We start from the raw sequence: 22,674 nt of genomic DNA on the forward strand, positions 1-22,674 counted from the left end.
CCTAGGCATTGGATAGTTAGCAGAAAAATTAAGGTAAACCTCAAGCAAGAAATAACTCAAGGATTCTGTTCTTTCCTGCTGCTTGAGGTGTTTATCTTTTACCTATCTATCCTTTCAAAGAACCATAGATTTCGCTTTGGATGAGATCTCCTGCTTTCTGGCACTGCATTGGCCAAGTTAGTTTTGACCAAAGCCACCATAACTTTCTGTGGTTTTGTGTCCAAAGCAATACGGATCAATTGCCGGTTCATTTTGCACATTGAGTCGTGGTATTGACGCATAATTAAATGGCCTCTGTCTTGTGCAAAGGAATCACAGTTTACCCTCTCTTGGAGCAACAGTGCAGACTGCATGTGAAAGGATAAAGTGACTCTCATATATAACACCCCAAGTCCTAACCTAGGAAGAAAATTTAATCAGATAATGTTTTCATTATCCTATGCTACTGAATGTTTTTTATATTTCACTTTCACCTGTACTGCCACTTTGGGGAGCACTCAGAATATTTTTGGCATGGAAATAGGTAATTCTGAACTTCTTCATGACATTACTGTTTTAATTTTTAATTTTTGTTTTAATTTTAAAGAAGATGCTCTGAAGGAAGGGTAAATAGTAACTGAATCGCAGTTGTCTGCCGCTCGGTAGCGTGATTTAAAATATTGCTTCTTAGGCTTTTGGCTGGGAAACAGTGAATGTTCACCTTTTTTTTTCAACTAGTCATTTTTCTCTTTTGGCATGTTGCAGGCACTGGCCTATTTTGAACAGTTAAAGATTTCCCCAGATGCCTGGCAGTTGTGCGCAGAAGCTCTGGCCCAAAGGACATATAGGTAATTACTATACGTTATTTTGCCTAATTCTCAAAGCCCTTTAACTTCATTTCAGCGCACAGTGAAATGACCATTAGATTTCATCAGAAAGAGATTACTGAAACGTTTGGTTTACGTGGAGTGGTAGTTTGCACTTATTAGCTCCTTGGATAACTAAAACTCGCTATAGTGTGAGTCTGAATCTTCACTTTCTGTCCCTTGTCTTTTGCAGCGATGACCACATCAAGTTCTTCTGCTTTCAAGTCTTGGAACATCAAATTAAATTCAAGTAAGAAGGGATTCTTTTTCTCTTTGAGACTAATAAGGAGTTGAATGAGAATGCTAGCCTCATAGGCTGTTGCCAGTTGGGTCAGTCAGTCTAATCAGAGATGGACAAGTAGTTCATTTAGCAGAACTGCAAATGAGGATGGAGAGCACTCTTATGCCTCATCTTGCTTCTGTCATTGGCTCATTAAGTGTCCAAACACCCTCTGATGGGTTTCCATAACTTTGTCATTAAGCGGTTATGTCATATCACGCAGCGTGGTTCTGGGGAGTGACTTAAAGTGATATTTAAACAGTCTGACAACTACTCTAGAAATAGATTGTCTCAGTACTATTTTAAAAGGAAGCTTTGGCAGGGATTCTTTCTTCGTTGTGTCCACCGCAACGCTTAGTACGGTAGTAAGCGCTTAACAAATACCATAATTATCATCACTCAGTCATATTTATTAGGGCTTACTGTGTGCAGAGCACTGTACTAAGCTCTTGGGAAAGTACAATACATTTGGGGCACTACAGTGGTGAGCAATACCTCATCAGTCTGCGTTTTAGTCCTTTCATCATGTCTTGAATCCCTGACACATGAGTGAACATTTGGGTGGGCGCTGTTAGGGTTTTAGAGTGGTTAAATCCAAACAGTGGGGGCATTCACGAGACACCCCTAGCTAGAAAGGGAAGTCTGACGAGGGAAAGAGTTTCCTAGAGTTCAAGTTGAACTGTGGTTGTGATATTGATAATTACGGTATTCATTAAGCACCTACTGTGTGCCAGGCACTGTACTAAGCGCTGGGGTGGATACAAGCAAATCGGGTTGGACACAATACCTGTCTCACATGGGACTCTGTCTCGAGCCCCATTTTACAGATGAGGTAACTGAGGCCCACAGAAGTGAAGTGACTTGCCCAAGGTCACACAGCAGACAAGTGGCAGGGTTGGAATTAGAACCCATGACCTTCTGATTCCCAGGCCCCGATCTCTGTCCACTACACCGTGCTGCTTGTAGGGAAAGGCGGACCAACGAGTCTACTATAACTCCTTCCTCCTTTATTCCTTTTCACAGATCAGTTGAATCAGATAAGACTAAGGATATCACCTAATTCCGCTCTCCATCTAATACCTAAGAAATCCAATCAATCAGTGGCATTTATTGAGCGCATACTGGGTGCAGAGCATTGTACTGAGTGCTTGGGAAAATACAGAACCATACCATAGAGTTGGTAGGCATGATCCCCGCCCTCACGGAGCCTTCAGCCTGTTGGATGTTTTGTCAGGGGCATTTCTAAACTCTTAAAACGTCAGAGCTCTTTACAAAGAGAAGCGGCTTAATATGAAGCTAAATTAAATACCATTCTTTTAGGCCAATTTTCCCAGCTTATTAAGTTAAGCATTTTAAAATGAAGAGTGGCTGTCTGACCACCAGGAATTTGTTTGAGGGCATTGCAGCAGTCAGTATGTAGTATATAAAATGCTTGTAGCAGAGCAGTAGTAGGCAGTCCGCCCTTGATCTAGAAGAGGTAATTATTGTGGTACTTGAGTGCTTACTGTGTGACAAACCTCTCCTATGAATCAACGCCTTATCGTGGCGGAGAGTTTGTGGGATTTGTTGAAGCTTAGAACTATACCTTATAGGCCTACCCATAGTAGAAAGGTCTAAGCTGAAGCATCAAAGTTGATTCACCTGTGCTGTACGGCATCGACATGGGAAAGAGTCAAAAGCAGGTGATCAGTGTTTAAGATCAGTTGATCAAAGACAATGGCAGAGATTCAAATTTTAACTGCACAGAAGAAAATGGTAAACCTTTTCCATATCTTTACCAAGAAAACTGTGGATACACATACCGAAATGACAAAGTTAAATCTTTTGAAAAGATACAGTGAAACTAGAAATAAACACAAATGAGCTCCAAATAAATTTGTTTGACCACTGCCAGCTGAACATTGTGTTTTGGTAGCTTGGTGTTGGAAAGGAGATTATGATGTCTAGAACAAGAGACCCATAGCAATCGTCAATCCAGAGTTAATGGTGTAGCACGATGGAGAGTGAAGTTGGCAGGGATAAATTTGTGGATAAATTTCAAAGGAAGCTGTTGAGGCAAGCAGCATGACCTGGTGGAATGAGTATGGGCCTGAGAGTCAGAAGACTTGAATTCTAATCCCAGCCATGCCATTTGTTTGCTTTGTGATCTTGGGCAAGTTATTTCATTTCCCTAGGCCTCAGTTACCTCATCTGTAAAATGGGGATTAAGACTGAGCCCCATGTAGGACATGGACTACATCTAACCTGATTATCTTGTATCCCAGCGCAGAGTACAGTGCCTGGTATAAGGTAAGTACCTAACCAATGCCATCTTAAGAAAAGCTCATTTCCAAAAGGAAGTGAAGTGTTGAATCAATGGTATTGAGTGCTTACCATGTGCAGGATACTGTACTAAGCACTTGGCAAAGTACAATAAAATAGTTTGTAGACACTATCTGGGATCCCTTGATGGACTGTAATTTAGTAATTCAGTAATTTATTTACTTTTTCAGATATTCAGAACTTTCAGCAGTACAACAGCAGCTTATTAGAGAAACTCTCATAACTTGGCTTCAAGCTCAGGTAAAGTCGCACCAAAGAGCTGAATTTTAATTTCATGGGTTTTTAAATTCACCGAAAGTCTGCTGGCTATAAAAGAAAGTCTTTAAGCATAATCTAGTATAACAATATTTCAGTTTCTCACTTTGAGAATAGTGCAATGTTAGGAAAAAAATTGAGATTAAAATCACTTTGTTTTAGTGATTTATATGAGACAGAAAGTCAGCTTATTTGTTGGGATAATTCCTGTTGATTAAAAGTTTCTGTTTCAAATGTCGTAGTATTTCAGACTGTCCATAGCTGTTCTTTCTGACCTCACTAAAGGAGCTGTTACACTATCACACATTATCACTATCACATTATCAAAGAAGAACACTTGCATCATCATCAGTGGCATTTATTGAGCATTTTCTATGTGCAGAGCACTGTACTAAGTGCTTGGGAGAGTACAGTACAACAGAGTTGGCAGGCAAGTTCCCTGCCCAAAACCAGCTTACCTCCAAAGGTGTTTGTATGCTTGTGTGTTTTAAAGCTTTGGAGAGTGAAAAAAAAACCAAAGGATTTTAGGCTGTTTGCTACTTGCAGTGTCTGGTGGTGTTTACAATTCTGTCTGTCTTGATCTTCCCAGCAAACTTCTGTTCTAAAGCAGTGGTCCTGAAAGTGTTCAGTCTGAAGAGCCCTGTGATGAGAAAAATGTGACCTTATGTGTCATTTTTTAGAACAAGGGATCACACAAATGAGGGGGGAAGCGACGGTTCTTTTGAAGATTTTACCAGTCAAGAAATCAAATCAGTGGTCTATGTAGTAGGTGGGCATATTCGAAGCAGACACCACTGGCAGTGAAGTGTAAGTGCTTACTGTGTGCAGAGTACTGTACTGAACGCTGGTAGAGAACACACAGGTTGGAATTAGATACCATCCTTGTCCCTAGAGGGTGCAAAGTACTGTACTTTGTCCATGTCCACCTACATTAAGCCTATTGAGTTTCAAGTTTCGAACTTTTTTTAATTTAATTTCTAATCATTTACTTAGACATGATTGGCCCAGTGTTCTTCAGGCAGCAGAATTCAATTTCAACGTTCGGCTTGCTTCAGTGGTGAAAATATTTTTTTTGTAGGCATTCATAAATGAGAAATAAGGTTTTAAAACATTACTCTTCCATAGTATATAGGAGGGAAAACTATAGGTTTATTTTTTCCAGAAGGCTTTTGACTGAAATTCTAAAGAAATTTTGAAACGCAGAATAATTTAGTGAAAATACCTCACATGAAACCTTGTGTGTGGGACTGAGGCAGAGTGAAAGCAATAGCTTCCCCCCCAAAAAGTGTTGACCAGGCATTTGAGGTTGGAGCTCAGGTGTATGTGATTTTTCTCCCCTTCCTCAGGTTATCATTATTGTTATTATTGGATTTAATTGCTCACTGTGTTTCGAGCATTGTTCTAATCGCTGGGGTAGATACAAGTTAATCAGAGTGGACACCGTCTGTCCCACATAATAGTAATACTAATAATATAATTGCAGTATTTGTTAAGCACTTACTAAGTGCCAGGCCTTGTACTAAGCGCTGGGGTCGATCCCAGCAATTTGGATTGGACACAGTCCCTGTCCCACATGGGGCTCACAGTCTTAATCCCCATTTTAAAGAGGAGGGAATTGAGGCACAGAGAAGTAAAGAGACTTGCCCAAAGTTACACAGCAGACAAGTGACAGAGCTGGGATTGGAACCAATGACCTGACTCCAGGGCTCGTGCTTTATCCACTAGGCTAAGCTGCTTCACCTCACAATGTAAGTAAGAGGGAGAGCAGGTATTTAATCATTTTACAGTTGAGGAAACTGAGGCACAGGGAAGTGAAGTGACTTCCCCAAGATCACACGCAAGCAATTGGAAGAGCGAGCGTTAGAACCCAGGTCCTCCGACTCCCAGGCCAGTGCCCTTTCCACTAGGCCATTCGGAACCGTGTTGTTTTGGAAGGATGCTTTCATTGTGTTTTCCATTTTATCTGCTTCCTTGATTTGTAACAGTGAAAATCTAGACAAAACACATGCAGTATTTCACTTTGGCTCCTTGATGGTACAGTCGTGATTGTGTCCAGTTGGTATTTTATTTCTCTGTTCCCCACAGATGCTGAATGCCCAACCAGAGAAAACCTTCATCAGTAACAAAGCAGCCCAAGTGTTCTCTTTGCTGTTCGTTACCGAGTACCTCACTAAATGGCCCAAGTATTTTTTTGATATTCTGTCAGTAGTGGACCTAAACCCACGAGGAGTGGACCTTTATCTACGCATTCTCATGGCCATTGATGCAGAGTTGGTGGACCGGGATGTAGTTCATACCTCAGAGGCAAGTAACTTTTCTTGTAATCCTTAGGGCATTTGATGTTTAATTGCAGTCCATCTGACATTGCTTTGCTACTTGTGTTATAGACTATAATATGCTTTCTATAATATCGATTTTAAAGCAGCCAGATTTTATTCCGTATTTTGTACCTCTTTTTCCCCTGGGGAAAATTTGTGTGTATTTAATAATAATAATAATTATGGTATTTGTTAAGCGCTTACTTTGTGTCAAGCACTGTTCTAAGCTCTGGGATAGATACAAGGTAATCAGCTTGTCCCACTTGGGGCTCACAGTCTTAATCCCCATTTTACAGATGAGGTAACTGAGGCCCAGAGAAGTGAACTGACTTGCCTAAAGTCACGTAGCTGACAAGTGGCAGAGCTGGGATTAGAACCCACGACCTCTGATTCCCAAGCCTGGGCTCTTTCCACTAGGCTACGCTGCTTCTATTTACACACACCCCGCCGCCCACCCCCAGAGGTTGTCAGAAGTCAGAGGCAGGCTTGGGGAGTACAGTGTAATGCAGTTGTTAGATATGATCTCTGCCCTCAAGGAATTTAGTCTAGAGGGAAGGCGAGGGGCCAAGAAACCCTTGGGAAAGGAAGAACAGGATGGCTACCATTTTTTTTTTTTGAGCTCTACTGCCCCCTCCTCCCTCCCAAGCTTCAGCTGTCCGTGACTCAGCGTGGCTTTCCGACTGCAGTTTGGGAAGATATTTTAAGCATGTTTACGTGTTACGATTTTTCACACAAGTACTTGAAAACACTACAGCAGAAAAGTAAAGTGGATAAAATGCCCATTTTTAATCATTCTGCCTGAACTCCTTGGGCTTGTGCAGAAAACATAGGGGACCAGTGTTTAGATTTTCCAGGTACTACGATAAGCACCCCTTTTCCAGGAGCAGGAGAGTTGAACAGTGCTTTGTCTCCCCATTTCGCTTCATTCCATGGTCTGTTTTCTGCAATGTCATTCCTTTTGCCCTGCAGCTGTTCTCATCCTTTCTAGAACTCCTCAAATTGGTTCAGACCATTTGCCCCCAGTTTAAGTATCCAGGAGTGGGTCTGTATCACGGAATAATCTCTAACTTAAGGACATGGGGGTGTATAGTTTGTCTTTTTTAAAGTCTTTTACTAGGTAGAGAAAATGCCAATTACAACCAAAACAGAGGGCTGAAAGTTATAATTGTATGCAAGAGAAGTCTTGAGGCACAAATTTCTTGGCCATAAAAAGGTACCAACATTTAAGGTGCCTTTAAATCAATTCTTTCTATTGCTTCCATTCTGAAATCTCTTTTGGAAAAATAATTGAGGGGCCTGTTTTAATTAGAAATAGAATTTGTTTCTGTGGAGAAAGGAAAGAGGAAATGCAAAGAATTGCAGGACATGGGGCTTGGGGCTGATAAGTAGGAAAGATAGCACTGTGAATTCTGTTAACTATTAGCCTTCAGTTACAAAAAGCATATTGTTAGAGATCCAGAGAAATCTGACAGGCCAGAGTGTACCTTGGCCTAGTTGATAGAGCCCAGGCCTGGGAGTCAGAAGGAGCTGGGTGTTAATCCCGGGTCCCCCACTCATCTGCTGTGTGACCATGGACAAGTCACTTCACTTCTCGGTGCCTCTGTTACCTCATCTGAAAATAGGCATTGACCGTGAATCCTAAGCGGGTCACAGACTGTGTCCCACCCAATTACCTTGCATCTACTTTGGTACTTAGTACTGTTATGATTATTATTATTATTATTATTATTATTGTGACCTATAAATTCAGAGATTGTGAGTCCCTTGAGGGGCAGAGCCATGGTCTAATTCCCACTAGTATACACTTTCCCTGCTTAATACCTTGTTCTGCACACAGTAAGAACTTAGTAAATACTATTACTACTATTACTAAATTCAAATGACAGTGTGACAACATATCGAAAGATGGCTCCTGTTTTAAAGTTTGACTCTCTTCCCTCGAATGAGCTTTGGTGTTAGTTTCTCTTTTTTTCTTCCAGGAGGCCCGTAGGAACACTTTAATAAAAGACACCATGCGGGAGCAGTGCATTCCAAATCTAGTGGAATCATGGTACCAAATCTTGCAAAATTATCAGTATACTAATTCAGAGGTGACGTGCCAGTGCCTTGAAGTAGTTGGGGCTTACGTCTCTTGGATAGACTTGACCCTGATAGCCAACGATAGGTAAGTTCGTCCCCTTTATCCTGAGCCAACATTTAGCTGGGTCAGCTAGTGCATAACTCTCCTCTGCATCTTGTCGTCACTGTCGGGGGGACCGACACAGGGTTGGGGGGGTGGGACCGTGGTCTCAACAAGACCAGTGACGGTGACAGTTGTCCTGGCCCAGGAGTTATCATCATCATCACCATGGTACTCACTGAGCGCTTACAGGGTACAGAGCACTGGACTAAGTGCTTGAGAGAATATGGTACACCAGAATTAGAAGACATGTCCTGTGCCCATAACGAGTTTACAGCCTAGAGAGGGAGACAGACAGTGCCCATAACGAGTTTACAGCCTAGAGAGGGAGACAGACAGTAGTATGAATAAATAATTTATATTGCATAATTTAAAGATATGTACCTAAGTGTTGGGGGTGGGTGATTATCAATTGTCCAAAGGTCACAGATCCACATGCATAGATAATGCAGAAGAGAGAGAGAGCTGGGGAAAAGTGGGCTTAATCGGGGAAGATGTGACCTAGTGCGGAGTCTTCTTTAGGTTTTGACATTGAAAACCCGTGTAAGCTTCGTAACATCACCTTCTACCTCTTCAGGTTTATAAATATGCTGCTAGGTCACATGTCGATAGAAGTGCTCCGGGAGGAAGCATGTGACTGCCTGTTCGAAATTGTAAATAAGGGGATGGACCCAATCGATAAAACAAAACTAGTGGAATCATTATGTCGAGTTTTACAGTCTGCGGGGCTCTTCAGCATTGACCAGGTTAGTAAGGTGCTGCCTCTGCTTTTAAGTTGGATAGACACATCCAAATTAATCATGACATTCAATTGTGACATTTCAGCTCACAGTTGAGTTTATTTCCAAGAAATTCTTGACAGACACTGCAGCAGGGGAAATAACTTTTACCTGGTCTGTTCATGAATGTGTACATCTAATGCTTGAAATAGTAAAAGCAAAAGCATTAGGGAGAGGGAATCCTTTGGCCTTTATCAAAAAGTTTTGTTGTATTTGACACTTGGTTCACTAATTTACAGCGTGTTAAAAGGGGGATCTGAGAACAATCATCAATTCCTTGAAGGTTAATTTTTCCCACATTGGCCACTAAATAATTGATAAACCTCTTTTAATTATACTCGAACACCAGATGTGTGGAAATGAGTTTTTAGAGGAACAGGAATGGCCAAAGCAAGATATGTAGTGTGGTTCTAACCGGACTGTCCAGATTGTATTTGTTCAAAATCGGGGCACTTTTCTAGGTTTTCCCTTCCTTCTCCATGGCAGCGGGGAGAACTAGGGGTTGGAGGAAGAAGAGGCATTCCTGGTGTCCTACTTGGGACATTTTTACCCCAAGTAGCGGAATGCTGTGGCGCTAAACTGACTCTTCTGACCATGCTCCAGTCTGGGTGGGGGCAGTTCAAGTTTCCAAAATGAGCAATGTGGGATGAGTTTGGGACAAAGGAAACCTGCAAGGTTAGTAGGGACAGTTCCAATTCCTGAACATTGGTGTATTTCCTGAAACAGCCAACAAAAAATTTACTAATTACACTGGAAAATACGTGGACATAAACGTGGCCACAATTTACTGAAGAGACCTCACACCTCATTAGACTGGGCAGTGATTCTCGGCCTCCAGGATCTTCTCCAAATTAAATTTATGATGATGACCATCAGGATTTTCCACTTTTATTTTTTTTTCCCCCTTTTTCAATCATTGATCCTATAACTTCCTGTAGGAGGAGGACGTGGACTTCCTAGCCAGATTTTCTAAGCTGGTAAATGGAATGGGACAGTCGTTGATAGTCAGCTGGACAAAATTAGTGAAGAATGGAGATATGAAAAATGCACAGGAGACTTTACAAGCCATTGAAGCAAAAGTGGCTCTGATGTTACAACTTCTAATCCATGAAGATGATGACATTTCTTCAAATATTATTGGATTTTGTTACGACTATCTTCACATCTTGAAACAGGTAGACTTCTTATTCATTGTGTATTTTGCGTGTGCATATTCACATTTGTGTGAAAAAACTAAACCATTCAGGTATTTATTGAGTGCTTACTGTTTGCAGAGTTCTGTACTAAGGGTTTGGGAGATTACAGTACAACAGAGTTGATAGTCAGGTTCCCTGCCTAGAGTGAGCTTTTGCACATCTTCTATTCCCAGCTGAGATTGTTGGTTGTGCAGTGGCTGATGGAGCAGCAACAACCACACCCTGAATATTTCAGCAACGCTTTTTAGAGATGTGCCACTCACCTCAAGTGGGCTGGGGCCAAAAAGAGGGGTCTTAAAAATTGGCCTCCTCTCCAGGCTGGAACCTTGCTCACCAAAAGATCGGGGCTTGGGACAACCTTTATTTTGCCTCCTATTTGTCTTTCCATAACACAAGCTCCAAATTACGTGTTTTGGCCCAAATACGATTGATTGAATGAATGAATTTAAATCTTGGACACTGCTTCCCTCACAGTGTTGGGGTTTTTTTAGTAATTTGACGAAGTCGGGGTATTAAGAAATGGGAACTTTTATAGTTGAATTCTGTAGAGAAGCAGCTTAGCATTTAGGCACTTACAATGTTGAACTGAATTTCATTTTTCCCTCGAAATCTCTACTTTGTACAAACAGGGAGTGATATTTTGATGGGCAAATTGTGATTTTTAGAAAACCTAATGATTTACTAACAGTCCAATTCTTGTTTCAGCTTGCTGTGCTCTCTGATCAACAAAAGGCTAATGTAGAGGTAAGACATCATTGCTCACGGGTCTGAAGTAATGTCTTTTCGTCTGTCATTTTTCTAAAACCGTGATGAAACTTTGATTATGTAAATCTTTGACATTAGACTTGAAGTTTATTTGATCCAAGTGGAGACCATGCTGAAAGAAATGTCATTCCTTAACTTTATTGCAGGCAATCATGTTGGCAGTAATGAAAAAATTGACCTATGATGAGGAATATAACTTCGACAATGAGGTATGGTGTTTTGTTTTCTATGTTCTTTGGAAGTGGTGATCCCATTTTTAGAAATCTCTCCTGCAAACACTGTTCCAACTGAATGTTTGCTAGCATAAAGATGGCTGAGTCCTGTTCAAGTTTGAATGCTACTTCATGTTTATTAAACTCCATATGCTCTATTAAGCACCCCCCTTTCACATGCTGCAAGGTTAAAACGAGTAAATATGAAAGCAATTTGACTTAGCTCATTGGGGATCCATTTTAACTCCCTCTTTTGGACTACTAAGTTACAGAAGTGACTCAGGAGACTCATAGAGGGGTTGAGGGCTGACCCATGAAGAGCAAAATTTACACATTAGCTGTCTAGAATTCCTCTCTCTTGAGAGTAATGATAGCAAACACCAATGTTAGCCTGTTTGAATTGTGTTTACAGAAGAAGAGGAAATTACCCTTTCTGTTAGAAGAGCAGCTCCCTTTGTAGGGGGAACCAATGGAGAAAAGGAAGTCTAATAAGAAAACTCAGGAGACTCATTTGAATAGTTTTTCTTTCAAATACAATAATACTTAAAGTGTGGGCATTTGTTTTGGTATTTTGTAAATACTTCTAAATGTAGGTTTGATCCATGTGTTGCAGGGTGAAGATGAAGCAATGTTTGTGGAATATAGAAAACAGCTGAAATTATTGTTGGACAGACTTGCTCAAGTCTCCCCTGAGTTACTGTTGGCTTCTGTTCGCAGAGTTTTTAGCACTACATTACAGTAAGTTGTGGATTTTTGTTTTGCTCTGAGGAAGATTGCATCCTTCATGTTTGTCTGTCGAACCCAGGAGTATCAAAATGGTCTTGGTGTGGTGTGTTTTTCCTCCTAAAGCCCTTGTATAGTGATCATCAATGGCATTATTTATTGAGCACCTATGTGTGCAGAGCACTGTACTGAGCAGTTAAGGGAGTACAGTGCAACAGAGTTGGTAAGACGCACTAGGAAGAATTTTCTCCACCTAGCTAGAATAGTTTTTAAGCAGTTGCCTTGCTAATACTCTAAACACAACACATCAGTGTAATTCTGTTACTCATCGGTGTTTAAAGTGTGCGGTTGTGGGGGAACACTGGTAAAAAAAAATAATAATAAATTGGGATTCGAGAGCCATTCCCTCATTTAAGCATTGTTCCTATAGGAAAAATGACTCCGAGTTTTGTGTTCTGGCTTCTGACTATTTTAAGGAACCAATTGTAGCATCAGTCTAAGGACTTCCTTGTGTTGAGCTAAAATTAAGCATGTTAAGTTTTCACTTGGAGCATCTGAAAAATGTTCATGTACTTGGAAAGAATTGATGAAGCCTTATAAATACGTTGAAAAATTCTGCCAGTCTATTTTCCATGGATATATCTTGAGAGTAATGGAAGGAAGTTATGTCCCTTAATATACTCTAAACTCCTCAAGAAAAGGGACTGTGTCTTCTACATAGTAGGCACTTAATAAATACTGATGATGTTGATGGTGATGAAACCATCAAACATCTTTCTGCTTGAAGTATTTTTCTATCAGTGTATTTAGGGTATTCAGCTTTCAAGATTGCTTTTAGTAAAAAAAAAAAAAAAAAAAAAGTTGTCAACCTTTCAACCCAGGTTATTTCATAGAAACGGTGATCAGTATGCAGTTTTTTTAATAGTATGTGTTAAACATTATGTGGTAGGTGCTGTACTGAGCTCTGGGGTAGATACACGATAATCAAGTTGGACCCATACACGTCCCAAGTGGGGCTCACAGTCTTAATGCCCATTTTACAGATGAGGTAACTGAGGCCTAGAGAAGTGAAGTGACTTGCCCAAGGTCACACAGCAGACAGGTGGCCCGGGCTCTTTCCACTAAGCTACACTGCTTCTCGTTTACAGTTGATGATTATATGAGACTCTGTTAACAGTACTTATATTTTTTTGGCAGGAATTGGCAGGCTACAAGGTTTATGGAAGTAGAAGTAGCAATAAGATTGCTGTATATGTTGGCAGAAGCTCTTCCCGTATCTCATGGTGCTCACTTCTCAGGTGATGTTTCAAAAGCTAGTGCTTTGCAAGATATGATGCGAACTGTAAGTATACTATAAATAACTTATACTTTTTTTTGGTTATCCTAGACTATTGGAGGCCTCTTAATTGTAAATGGCACGAAGCGTATTTGTCCGTTTGGTTTTAGTTATGAAAATATCAATATCAATTATAATGTCTTAAAACAGTATACAAGTGTTTGCCCTCTTAATTTTATTCCTCTGTATTACAGTTGGTAACATCTGGTGTTAGTGCCTATCAGCATACATCAGTGACACTGGAGTTCTTCGAAACCGTGGTCCGATATGAAAAATTTTTTGCCGTTGAACCTCAGCACATTCCATGTGTTCTAGTAAGTATGATCATTCATGCATAATTTCCCAAAGCTTATCTATCCCAAATAAACTGATGGGTAAGGTGCCAGGAGAAATTGCTTCTAACCTTCCGTGCCTTTCATTGCTAGTCCCAAATGACACACAGATCTGTGAAGCATTCCACATTTTCATTTTTCTTCTCCCCAAGTCACATATCCCCTTCTCATCTCAGGACCTTTTCACCACCTCACTACTTGTCCTCACCCTTATTCAAATGGTTTTATTTCCTAAACCAGTATGAGCGCTTCTTCCCCCAACTGTAAATTGCTTGAGGCCTAGATTGTAAGCTCCCTGTGGGCAGAAGTCATCTTTTGTATATCCCAAGAACTTAGTACATGTCCTGCATAGAGTAGATGCTCAGTAAGTACTATGAACTGAACCGAGGACAAGGTGCAGGACACCCTCAGTGGAAAGTGCAATACAGTTATCCCATCCAGACGTGAACCACTGTGATAGTTGCTCCCTCTCCCCCAAGTGATCTGGGCCTTCATTTTAGGCCCTGGAGGACCCCAGCCTCCTGGGCCAAGCAGGGGATGGGCAAGAGAGACCTCCTGGGGTCTGAGGGAAAGGTATCCCAAGATGGTGGTGAAGGATTTTGGAGTGGGGACACCTGGAACGGGAAGTAGTGCCAGAAACAGTTTAAAGTCTAGCCCGGGTGGCCGGTGGGACCAAGTGTCAACCAGTTCTCGAGTGCCGGTGGCCAGCCCGGCTTGGTTTACCATCCCCGGTAGGACTGCTAGAGTTTCACTATAACCATTTTCTACCTATTTGATTGAAAATGTGTTTGGGTTTTTTCCAGTTGGTGAACTTTAATTTTTCTCCTAGATGGCATTCTTGGATCACAGGGGTCTGCGCCATTCTAGTCCAAAAGTACGAAGTCGGACGGCTTACCTCTTTTCTAGATTCGTCAAGTCACTCAAGTAAGTAGGCCTTGTTTATACCTCTGCTTCAGTGGTCTCTGGAGAAACTAGCTAAATTCCTGAAGGTGTTATCTGTAATAATTACGGTACTTAAGTGCTAATTATGTGCCAAACACTGGGATAGTTAGAAATTAACCTGGTTTGACACGGTCCCTGTCCTGCATGGGGCTCACGGACTGAGTGGGAGGGAATAGGATTTAATCCTCACTTTACGGATGGGATAACTGAGGCAAGAGAATTTAGATGACTGCCCAAGGTTACTCTGCAGATATGTGGCAGAGCCAGGATTAGAACCCAGGTTTTCTGACTCCCAAGCCTCTGTTCTCTCCACTATAGGCCACGTTGCCTCTGGGTTTTCAATTTGTTCTCCCTTCCTGTTAGATTGTGAGCCTCCTGTGGGATGGGGTCCAACCTGACTATCTTGGATCTATCCCAATGGTTAGTACACTGCTCAGCTTGTAAGTGCTTAATAAGTGCCACAATTATTATTAATATTAAAAGTTAACCTTTGAGAAAGGATAGGTTGAATTCTCTTCCTAAAAATCTTAGATTTGGTACCATTTTCCAACAAAGATCCTTTGGGATTAACTTCATTTATGGAAACTGCCTTTTTCGTAATAATAACAGCAATATTAAGAACTTCCTATGTATTAAACACCAATGAAGAGAGAAGATAACCCAGACTCCCTGTCCCACACTGGGCTCACAGCCTAAGAAGAAGGGAGAGCCCATACCTTATTCCCATTTTAGAGTTAAGGAAACAGACCCAGAGAGGTTTCTTGCACCGAAGTCATCCAAAAGCCAGTAGGAGAGCTGGGACAGGAACCTAATTTCCAACCCAATGCTCTCTTCACTAATAATGATAATAATTGTGGTATTTAAGCACTTACTATGTGCCAGGCACTGTACTAAGTGCTGAGGTAGATAAAAGATCATTGGGTTTGGCCAAATGTTTTTCTTTCTATGTCTGTGAACGGTTCTTCACTCCTGCCTGACAACCAGTACTGCTTCATAGAACAGTCCAAATCCTCGAACTTTTCTCCTTGCCTTTCATGACCGAGTTTCTAGCAGGACTCTTTTCATCCTAGAAAATGATTTTCTCCCTACAGTGTCCCATTTGGCAGGATAATAATAATACTTACTGTAATAATAATATTGGTATTTGTTAAGCGCTTACTATGTGCAGAGCACTGTTCTAAGCGCTGGGGTAAGTACAGGGTCATCAGATTGTCCCACGTGAGGCTCACAGTTAATCCCCATTTTACAGATGAGGGAACTGAGGCACAGAGAAGTGAAGTGACTTACCCACAGTCAGCTGACAAGTGGCAGAACTGGGATTCGAACCCATGACCTCTGACTCCGAAGCCCAAGCTCTGTCTACTGAGTCACGCTGCTTCTCTAATATTGGTATTTGTTAAGCGCTTACTATGTGCAGAGCACTGTTCTAAGCGCTGGGGGAGATACAGGGTCATCAGGTTGTCCCACATGAGGCTCACAGGCTTAATCCCCATTTTACAGATGAGGTCCAGAGAGGTTAAGTGACCTGCCCCCAGTCACACAGCTGACAAGTGGTAGAGTGGGGATTCGAATCCATGACCTCTGACATCCAACTGACACTGACACTGTTTCAGTGCTTTCAACCTTGCTTACTATAGGCTAAGCACTGTTCTAAGTGCTGGGGTAAATACAGGATAATTGAGCCCCATAAACCCAGGGATTGTACCCAACCCAAAGTTAAGGAGGGAGGGAGTACGATTTAATCCTCTTTTTACAAATGAGGAAGCTGAAGCATAGAGGTGTTAGTGACTTGCCCAAGGTCTCAGCAGAAGGGTGGCAGAGGCAGAATTAGAACCCATGTCCTTTGACTCCTAGGCCCATGTTCTTTCCATCAGGCTACTCTGCTTCCTTTTACTCTGTGGGGCCATTATTCATTCAGTCGTATTGAGCACTTACTATGTGCAGAGCACTGTACTAAGCTCTTGGAAAATGCAATTCAGATATCCCAGGCGTCCCACGAATCTGTCAATATTCCATTCAAGCGCCCCACTATTGGTATGTAGCTTTAATTACAGGCTATATTACAGCATGGAGTAATGCATTTTTTCCTGATGGACTCACAGAGCTGGGAAAATCCTGGAAAGATCACCTGGTCTAGGGCTTCCCAACTGTACATTTTAGAGATTATTCCTTGTACTACTTCTGTTCATCCCCAGTCGATTTGTGCTGAGCCATGTGAGCTTAGAAGGCATTTGAAAAATCTTACAGAGGAGAAGTTCAGTCAAGACCTGTGAACCACAGGCTGCCGAAGATGACAGATATGAAAAAAAATGCAGGGTCACTGAATCTTATTAAAAATTTAAAGCTTAAGTAAAAACAGGGTTTCCTAAATCCTGATTCATACTCTGAACATTTAACCTTCCAACCCTCTTTCCAAGCATTTGAGGAATTTTCTTTTCCTTTTCACCCTACCCACTTACCCCACAGCACTTATGCTATAGACTGCATATTATAAATTATTTATTCATATTAATGTCTGTCTCCCCTTCTAGACTGAAAGCTTGTTATGGCCAGGGATAGTGTTTACTAATTCTGTTGTATTCTCCCAAGCGCTTAGTACAGTGTTCTACACATAGTAAGCACTTAGTAAGTATGATTGACTGATTGATTTTTCTGCAGTAAACAAATGAATGCATTCATTGAAGACATTCTGAACAGAATACAAGATCTTCTAGAGCTTTCTCCACCTGTGAGTATCCCAAATTGTAGCCACTTGAATCAATCTAGGTTTTAGTGACACTTTTAGAATTCAATGTTCAGATATTCAGCATGGCCTCTTATAATTTTTATCTCCAGTAAACTCCCGGAAGCCAGTCGGGGGGAAAAACACTTTGGTAACCCCCAAAATCCCCACCCTTATTTCTCAAGATCCAGCAGTTGTTCAGAATAATTCCTGCATAAAACCAAAGCTTTATGGGCATTGGTGAATGACTGTATCGTTTATATGAAGGGTGATTAGCATTTTGTTCTATTAAAGAGTGGGTGTTGGCTACCAGACTCTGTGTTTCTTCCTTTCAGCATCCAGGGCTGAGGGGGACTGGGAGAGACTCAATTCTGGGGAGCAACAACTGTCCCTGTCCCCTTGCTTCTATTTCTCCCCAAGTCCTTCAGTTCTGCTGATTCCCCTTTTTTATGTATAGCACATGCTATGTGCCAGACACTGTACAAAGGAAAGCATTGTGGCCAAATACCATTTGAAAAAAAGTGCTGGAGTAGATAAAATAAGCCAAATCAGGTTGGACACAGTCCCTATCCCACATTGAGTTCCCAGGCTAAGTGGGAGAGAGGATGATTTAATCCCCATTTTGCAGATGAAGTAACTGAGGCCCAGAGAAGTTGCATCTTGCCCAAGGTCACACAGCTGACAAAGCAGCAGATCTGGGATTAGAACCCAGGACCCCACACTTTCCACTAGGCCATGCTGCTTTCCTTTCTTTCCTCCCCACTCCAGTACTAATAAGCCCCTTCATGGTAGGTCTGTAAAAGAGGTAATGGACAAAATGGAGAGAGGCAATATGAGAGCTTCCTTGGAAACCATTTTGTATGGCTATCAGATTTATCTGACAGATCTCCAGGTTATCTCAGGGATGGGGATGGCGCAAATTCAAGCTTTTCATCAGAAGTGTGTTTGCTGGAGGTTAACTGTTATCAATCATTGGTAATGGAGCACGTACTCTGTGCAGAGCACTGTACTAAGCACTTGGGAGAGACACATTCCTGCCCTTATGGAAACATTCAAAATGGGTGCTGTTTCCCAACCAGCCCTTGTAGCACTTCAGGCCTAGATACTAAATCTCTTTGATTTTCTTCTGCCTGAAGGGGACCCTTGTTACACACAAAGCTGAAATGCTCTGCCGTGTGGTTGATCATTTTGCTCTCTCTGGGTAAAATCAGCTTCTTTTGAAAGTGTCACACCCGTTTTCATTAACTAAAAATTGTTCAGCTTCCAGGGGTTCTTTTTTTTTTTCCCAAAGGAAGTATGAGTATTATAATCAAAGCACTCGGACAGTCACGAGTAATTTTAGACAGGCCCAGGTTTTAAAAATCATTGAATTCCTTCCAGACTTAGTCCGATGGGTTTAATTTTTGTTGACAAATGGGATGAAAAGAAAGCTAATCAACAAGGACGAAATCTCATTTTAGGAGAACGGTTACCAGTCTTTGTTGAGCAGCGATGATCAACTGTTTATGTATGAGACTGCTGGAGTGCTAATCGTTAACAGCGAATACCCGGCAGAAAGGAAGCAAGCCTTGCTGAGGAATCTATTGACTCCACTTATGGAGAAGTTTAAAATTCTGTTAGAAAAACTGATGCTGTCACAAGATGAGGAAAGGCAGGCGGTTTTAGCAGACTGTCTCAACCACGCGGTTGGATTTGCCAGGTGAGTGAACATTGCAAACCCCAAAAGCCCTCTTTTTAGTATGAAAGCTTTATTTTGGATCTAGCTAAAGATGATTTTCCTGAGGTTGTGGGGAATTTTGCTTGGTAGTTACATAATTTCTTTATTCCTATTAGTGTCTCTCTCCCCTTCTAGACTGTAAGCTCGTTAAGGGCAGGGAGCGTGTCTGCTAATTCTGTTGTACTCTCCCAAGCACTTAGTACAGTGCTCAGCACATAGTAAGCACTCAGTAAATACCATTGACTGAGTGATTGATTGATAATGGTTTCCTCTGGTGTAGCAAGTTTGACCAGGCTACAAGAATAAAGTTGTGAATCATCTACTCTCTCTGTATGCTTATAAAGATAATAGTTTTGGTATTTATTGACCGCTCACAGCGTGAGCACATGGGAAAGTACAAGAGGAGCACAAGGTATGTTCCTCTCTCTGCCTTCCCCTCTAGACTGTAAGTTTTATGGGCAGAGAACTTGTCCACTAATTCTGTTGTAGTGTACTTTCCCACACGCTTAGTACAGGGCTCTGCACATAGTAAGTGTTCAGTAAATACCATGGTTGGAATTAATGTTAGTTTCTGGGAATTTTTAGTTTAGTACTGTGCACAGAGTAAGCGCTCAAATGATTGAACTGGTATAACTAATTGAATGCACAAATAGATACAAATGCTGAGGATGTGTGTAAATTTGAAGGGATTCGAAGTGACCATTGGAATGATAGAGAGGAAATTTTCTATAGAACCCTGTGTTTTAAATAATAACCTAAAGCTATTTTATTGCATTGCCAGCAAGCCAGCACTTTATATTTTTAAACGTAAAAAAAGGATGGTCCCCTTCTTCCCTAGGGCCTATGAGCTCCCGAACCACTCCCCAAGGACTGCCAGTATAAGTAACCACCAGGTGACCAAAATAGGACAATGCATTCATGTAGCTTTAGGAGAAGGAAAGCTTTGTTGAGCAGCACTCCCTGTAACTTGTGTATGGAACACCGTTGTCCGTGGATGAGCGGGTAGCTATTGATGGCGTGTATTTCATCCACACAGCCGGACCAGCAAAGCTTTCAGCAATAAACAGACCGTGAAGCAGTGCGGCTGTTGCGAAGTCTACCTGGACTGCCTGCAGACATTCCTGCCGGCTCTCAGTTGCCCTCTGCAGAAGGAGGCTCTCCGAAGTGGCGTCCGCACTTTTCTCCACCGCATGATCATTTGCCTAGAGGAAGAGGTCCTCCCTTTCATCCCTTCTGCCTCAGAACACATGCTCAAAGATTGTGAAGCAAAGGATCTGCAGGAATTCATTCCTCTCATTAATCAGATCACAGCCAAGTTCAAGGTACTCGACTGTATAAGACGAAAGGGATTTTCATATAATGGTATTTGTTGAGCACCGTGCTAACTGCCGGCTGGGGAGAGATTCAGAACAATCAGATTGGACAGTCACCGCGCTACCTGGGGCTCACAGTCTAAGATGTCGGGAGAAGTATATAATCCCCATTTTACAGTTGAAGAAATGGAGGCACAGAGAAGCCAAGTGGCTTGCACAAGGTCACACTGCATACAGGTACCAGAGCCGGGATTAGAACTCAAGACTCTGGATTCCCAGAACTGCACAACACCCACTAGGCCATGTACATCACTCCGTCAGTGGTATTCGAGGGCTTTCTTTGTGCAGAGCACTGAACTAAATGCTCAAGTCAGTGCAGTGCAACAGAGTTAGCAGACATGTTCCCTGCCCACAATGAGCTTACACTCTGGAGGACTTCTTAGGCTTTGTTTTTTGTCCTCGTTTCCACTGGCATTGACGGAGTGAACAGTGTCCAGAATCCATTTGGGTTCTCAAACTTTAAATATATATAGGAGGTCCCGTCTCAGGAAAGATGGCTTTCAGTCGCCAACCACCTCCTTCACGCTTCCTGCTGTTTCCCCACACCGATAAGGAGGAGTTGAGGGCTGATTGGTCCTTTGAGACCAATCCAGTGCAAGCCAGGTCCTGGCTGGCTGGATCTAGAGGTGGGAATGGGGACGTTTTTGGACCCGAGGCACCCAAATAAGGTACATCATCCAGCAGCTAATGACCGATGAGAAGAGAACTACTAGTGGGCATGAAATAGTCATGGACACAAAGACAAGCCTTGAGCTGGATTTATCCTGAAAGGCTGAACGGTGGGTGTGTTCATCAAGCAAATAAGCTCAATTTTTTAAAATGGTATTTAAGCACTTATTATGTGTCAAACACTTTTTGTAAGTGCTGTGATAAGTACCAGTTAAGTTGACCCCAGTCCCCATCCCACATGAGGCTCTCCGTCCAAGTAGGAGGAAGAACTGAGGCCCAGAGAATTGAAGTGACTTGCCCAAGGTCAAACAGCAAGCATTTGGCAGATCTGGGATTATATCCCAGGTCCTCTTACTCCAAGGCCCTTGCTCTTTCCACTAGGCCACACTTCTTCTGTTCTTCAATTCTCCAGTGTTGATGTTTACTCCTCGTTTGGAAGCTAGGCGTTCTAGGAGGGACCTTAACTCTTTCCAACGATTAGGTAATAATAATAATAATAATGTTGGTATTTGTTAAGCGCTTACTATGTGCCGACCACTGTTCTAAGCGCTGGGGTAGACACGGGAATCAGGTTGTCCCACGTGGGGCTCACAGTCTTAATCCCCATTTTACAGATGAGGGAACTGAGGCACAGAGAAGTTAAGTGACTTGCCCACAGTCACACAGCTGACAAGTGGCAGAGCTGGGATTCGAACTCATGAGCCCTGACTCCAAAGCCCGTGCTCTTTCCACTGAGCCACGCTGCTTCTCTGTAGCATTTCAAAGGTGAGCATGGCCTCACTTAACAGCCCTAATTTACTCTCAAGTCTTGGGAAGGGTAGGCTCAATGTCACCATTGATATAATAAGTCCCTTTTGAGAATCTGAGCCTGGGAACCCAGCATCAAACAAAACCTACATGAGTCCGAGAAACACCTGAATACCACGGAGGGCCGATAACAAAAATGTGATCACCTTTTGGGCATAATCCCCTTTAGCCCGAATGGTTGAGGTTGAACTTGAATTGAAATCCTATTCCCGGAGCTGCTGAAATGAGCAAGTTCTCTGACTTCCAGTGACCCTCAGTAGAAGAGCTGAAAAGGGGTAATGAAAAAGACAGGACTCGAAGGTGAGAGTTAAGCCTCATCCTCTATATAAACTACATTAAAGCCACTAGCCACGAGTCAAATTATAAAGGAATAATAGGGTCCCTAAAAAAGGACAGTCAGGAAGTTCCCAGGAAATGATGGCTTATTGAACACCGAGCTTTTTAAACTTGAACCCTAAAGCTTTTCTGCTGGACAGGAAAAATGGCCAACAGCCTTGGGAGTTGAAAAAAATCACTTCTTTTTTTTTCTTCTAGAATTAATGTTGTCTTTGGCTGGCAAGTAGTAATGTGTGTGTCTCTTTCCCAGACCCAGGTGTCCCCGTTTTTGCAGCAAATGTTCATGCCCTTGCTCCGTGCTATTTTTGAAGTATTACTCCGTCCAGCAGAAGACAACGACCAGTCCGCTGCTTTAGAAAAGCAGATGTTGCGGAGGAGTTACTTTGCTTTCCTGCAGACTGTCACCGGCAGCGGGATGAGCGAAGTCATAGCTAATCAGGGTGAGGACGCTAATTGGAAAAACGTTTGGGATAAGACAATGACTAACTTTGGTTAAACTCTTCTGTTAGAGTCATTTGCCCAGTGTTCCCCATTTGAGGAAGCAGCCAGTCGCCAAGAGCTTTGTT

The 22,674-nt window shown here is 42.1% G+C and overlaps 1 protein-coding gene across 5 annotated transcripts in view; it reads left to right on the forward strand.

The window, feature by feature from the left end:
- XPOT (exportin for tRNA) overlaps positions 1 to 22,674 on the forward strand; it is a 50,341-nt gene that overhangs the window by 21,258 nt on the left and 6,409 nt on the right. For all 5 annotated transcript variants that reach the window (XM_029079079.2, XM_039914071.1, XM_029079080.2 and 2 more), the window contains exons 3-19: positions 745 to 827; positions 1,039 to 1,095; positions 3,618 to 3,687; positions 5,788 to 6,006; positions 8,000 to 8,184; positions 8,777 to 8,945; positions 9,917 to 10,153; positions 10,880 to 10,918; positions 11,086 to 11,148; positions 11,765 to 11,889; positions 13,072 to 13,216; positions 13,405 to 13,524; positions 14,372 to 14,466; positions 17,143 to 17,212; positions 18,667 to 18,905; positions 19,960 to 20,245; positions 22,359 to 22,548. In XM_029079079.2, the coding sequence (XP_028934912.1) occupies positions 745 to 827; positions 1,039 to 1,095; positions 3,618 to 3,687; positions 5,788 to 6,006; positions 8,000 to 8,184; positions 8,777 to 8,945; positions 9,917 to 10,153; positions 10,880 to 10,918; positions 11,086 to 11,148; positions 11,765 to 11,889; positions 13,072 to 13,216; positions 13,405 to 13,524; positions 14,372 to 14,466; positions 17,143 to 17,212; positions 18,667 to 18,905; positions 19,960 to 20,245; positions 22,359 to 22,548 (2,392 nt within the window). The remainder of the gene's footprint in view (positions 1 to 744; positions 828 to 1,038; positions 1,096 to 3,617; positions 3,688 to 5,787; positions 6,007 to 7,999; positions 8,185 to 8,776; positions 8,946 to 9,916; positions 10,154 to 10,879; positions 10,919 to 11,085; positions 11,149 to 11,764; positions 11,890 to 13,071; positions 13,217 to 13,404; positions 13,525 to 14,371; positions 14,467 to 17,142; positions 17,213 to 18,666; positions 18,906 to 19,959; positions 20,246 to 22,358; positions 22,549 to 22,674) is intronic.

The sequence above is a fragment of the Ornithorhynchus anatinus genome, chromosome 14 (genome assembly GCF_004115215.2).
Source record: "Ornithorhynchus anatinus isolate Pmale09 chromosome 14, mOrnAna1.pri.v4, whole genome shotgun sequence".
Lineage (NCBI taxonomy): Eukaryota > Metazoa > Chordata > Mammalia > Monotremata > Ornithorhynchidae > Ornithorhynchus > Ornithorhynchus anatinus.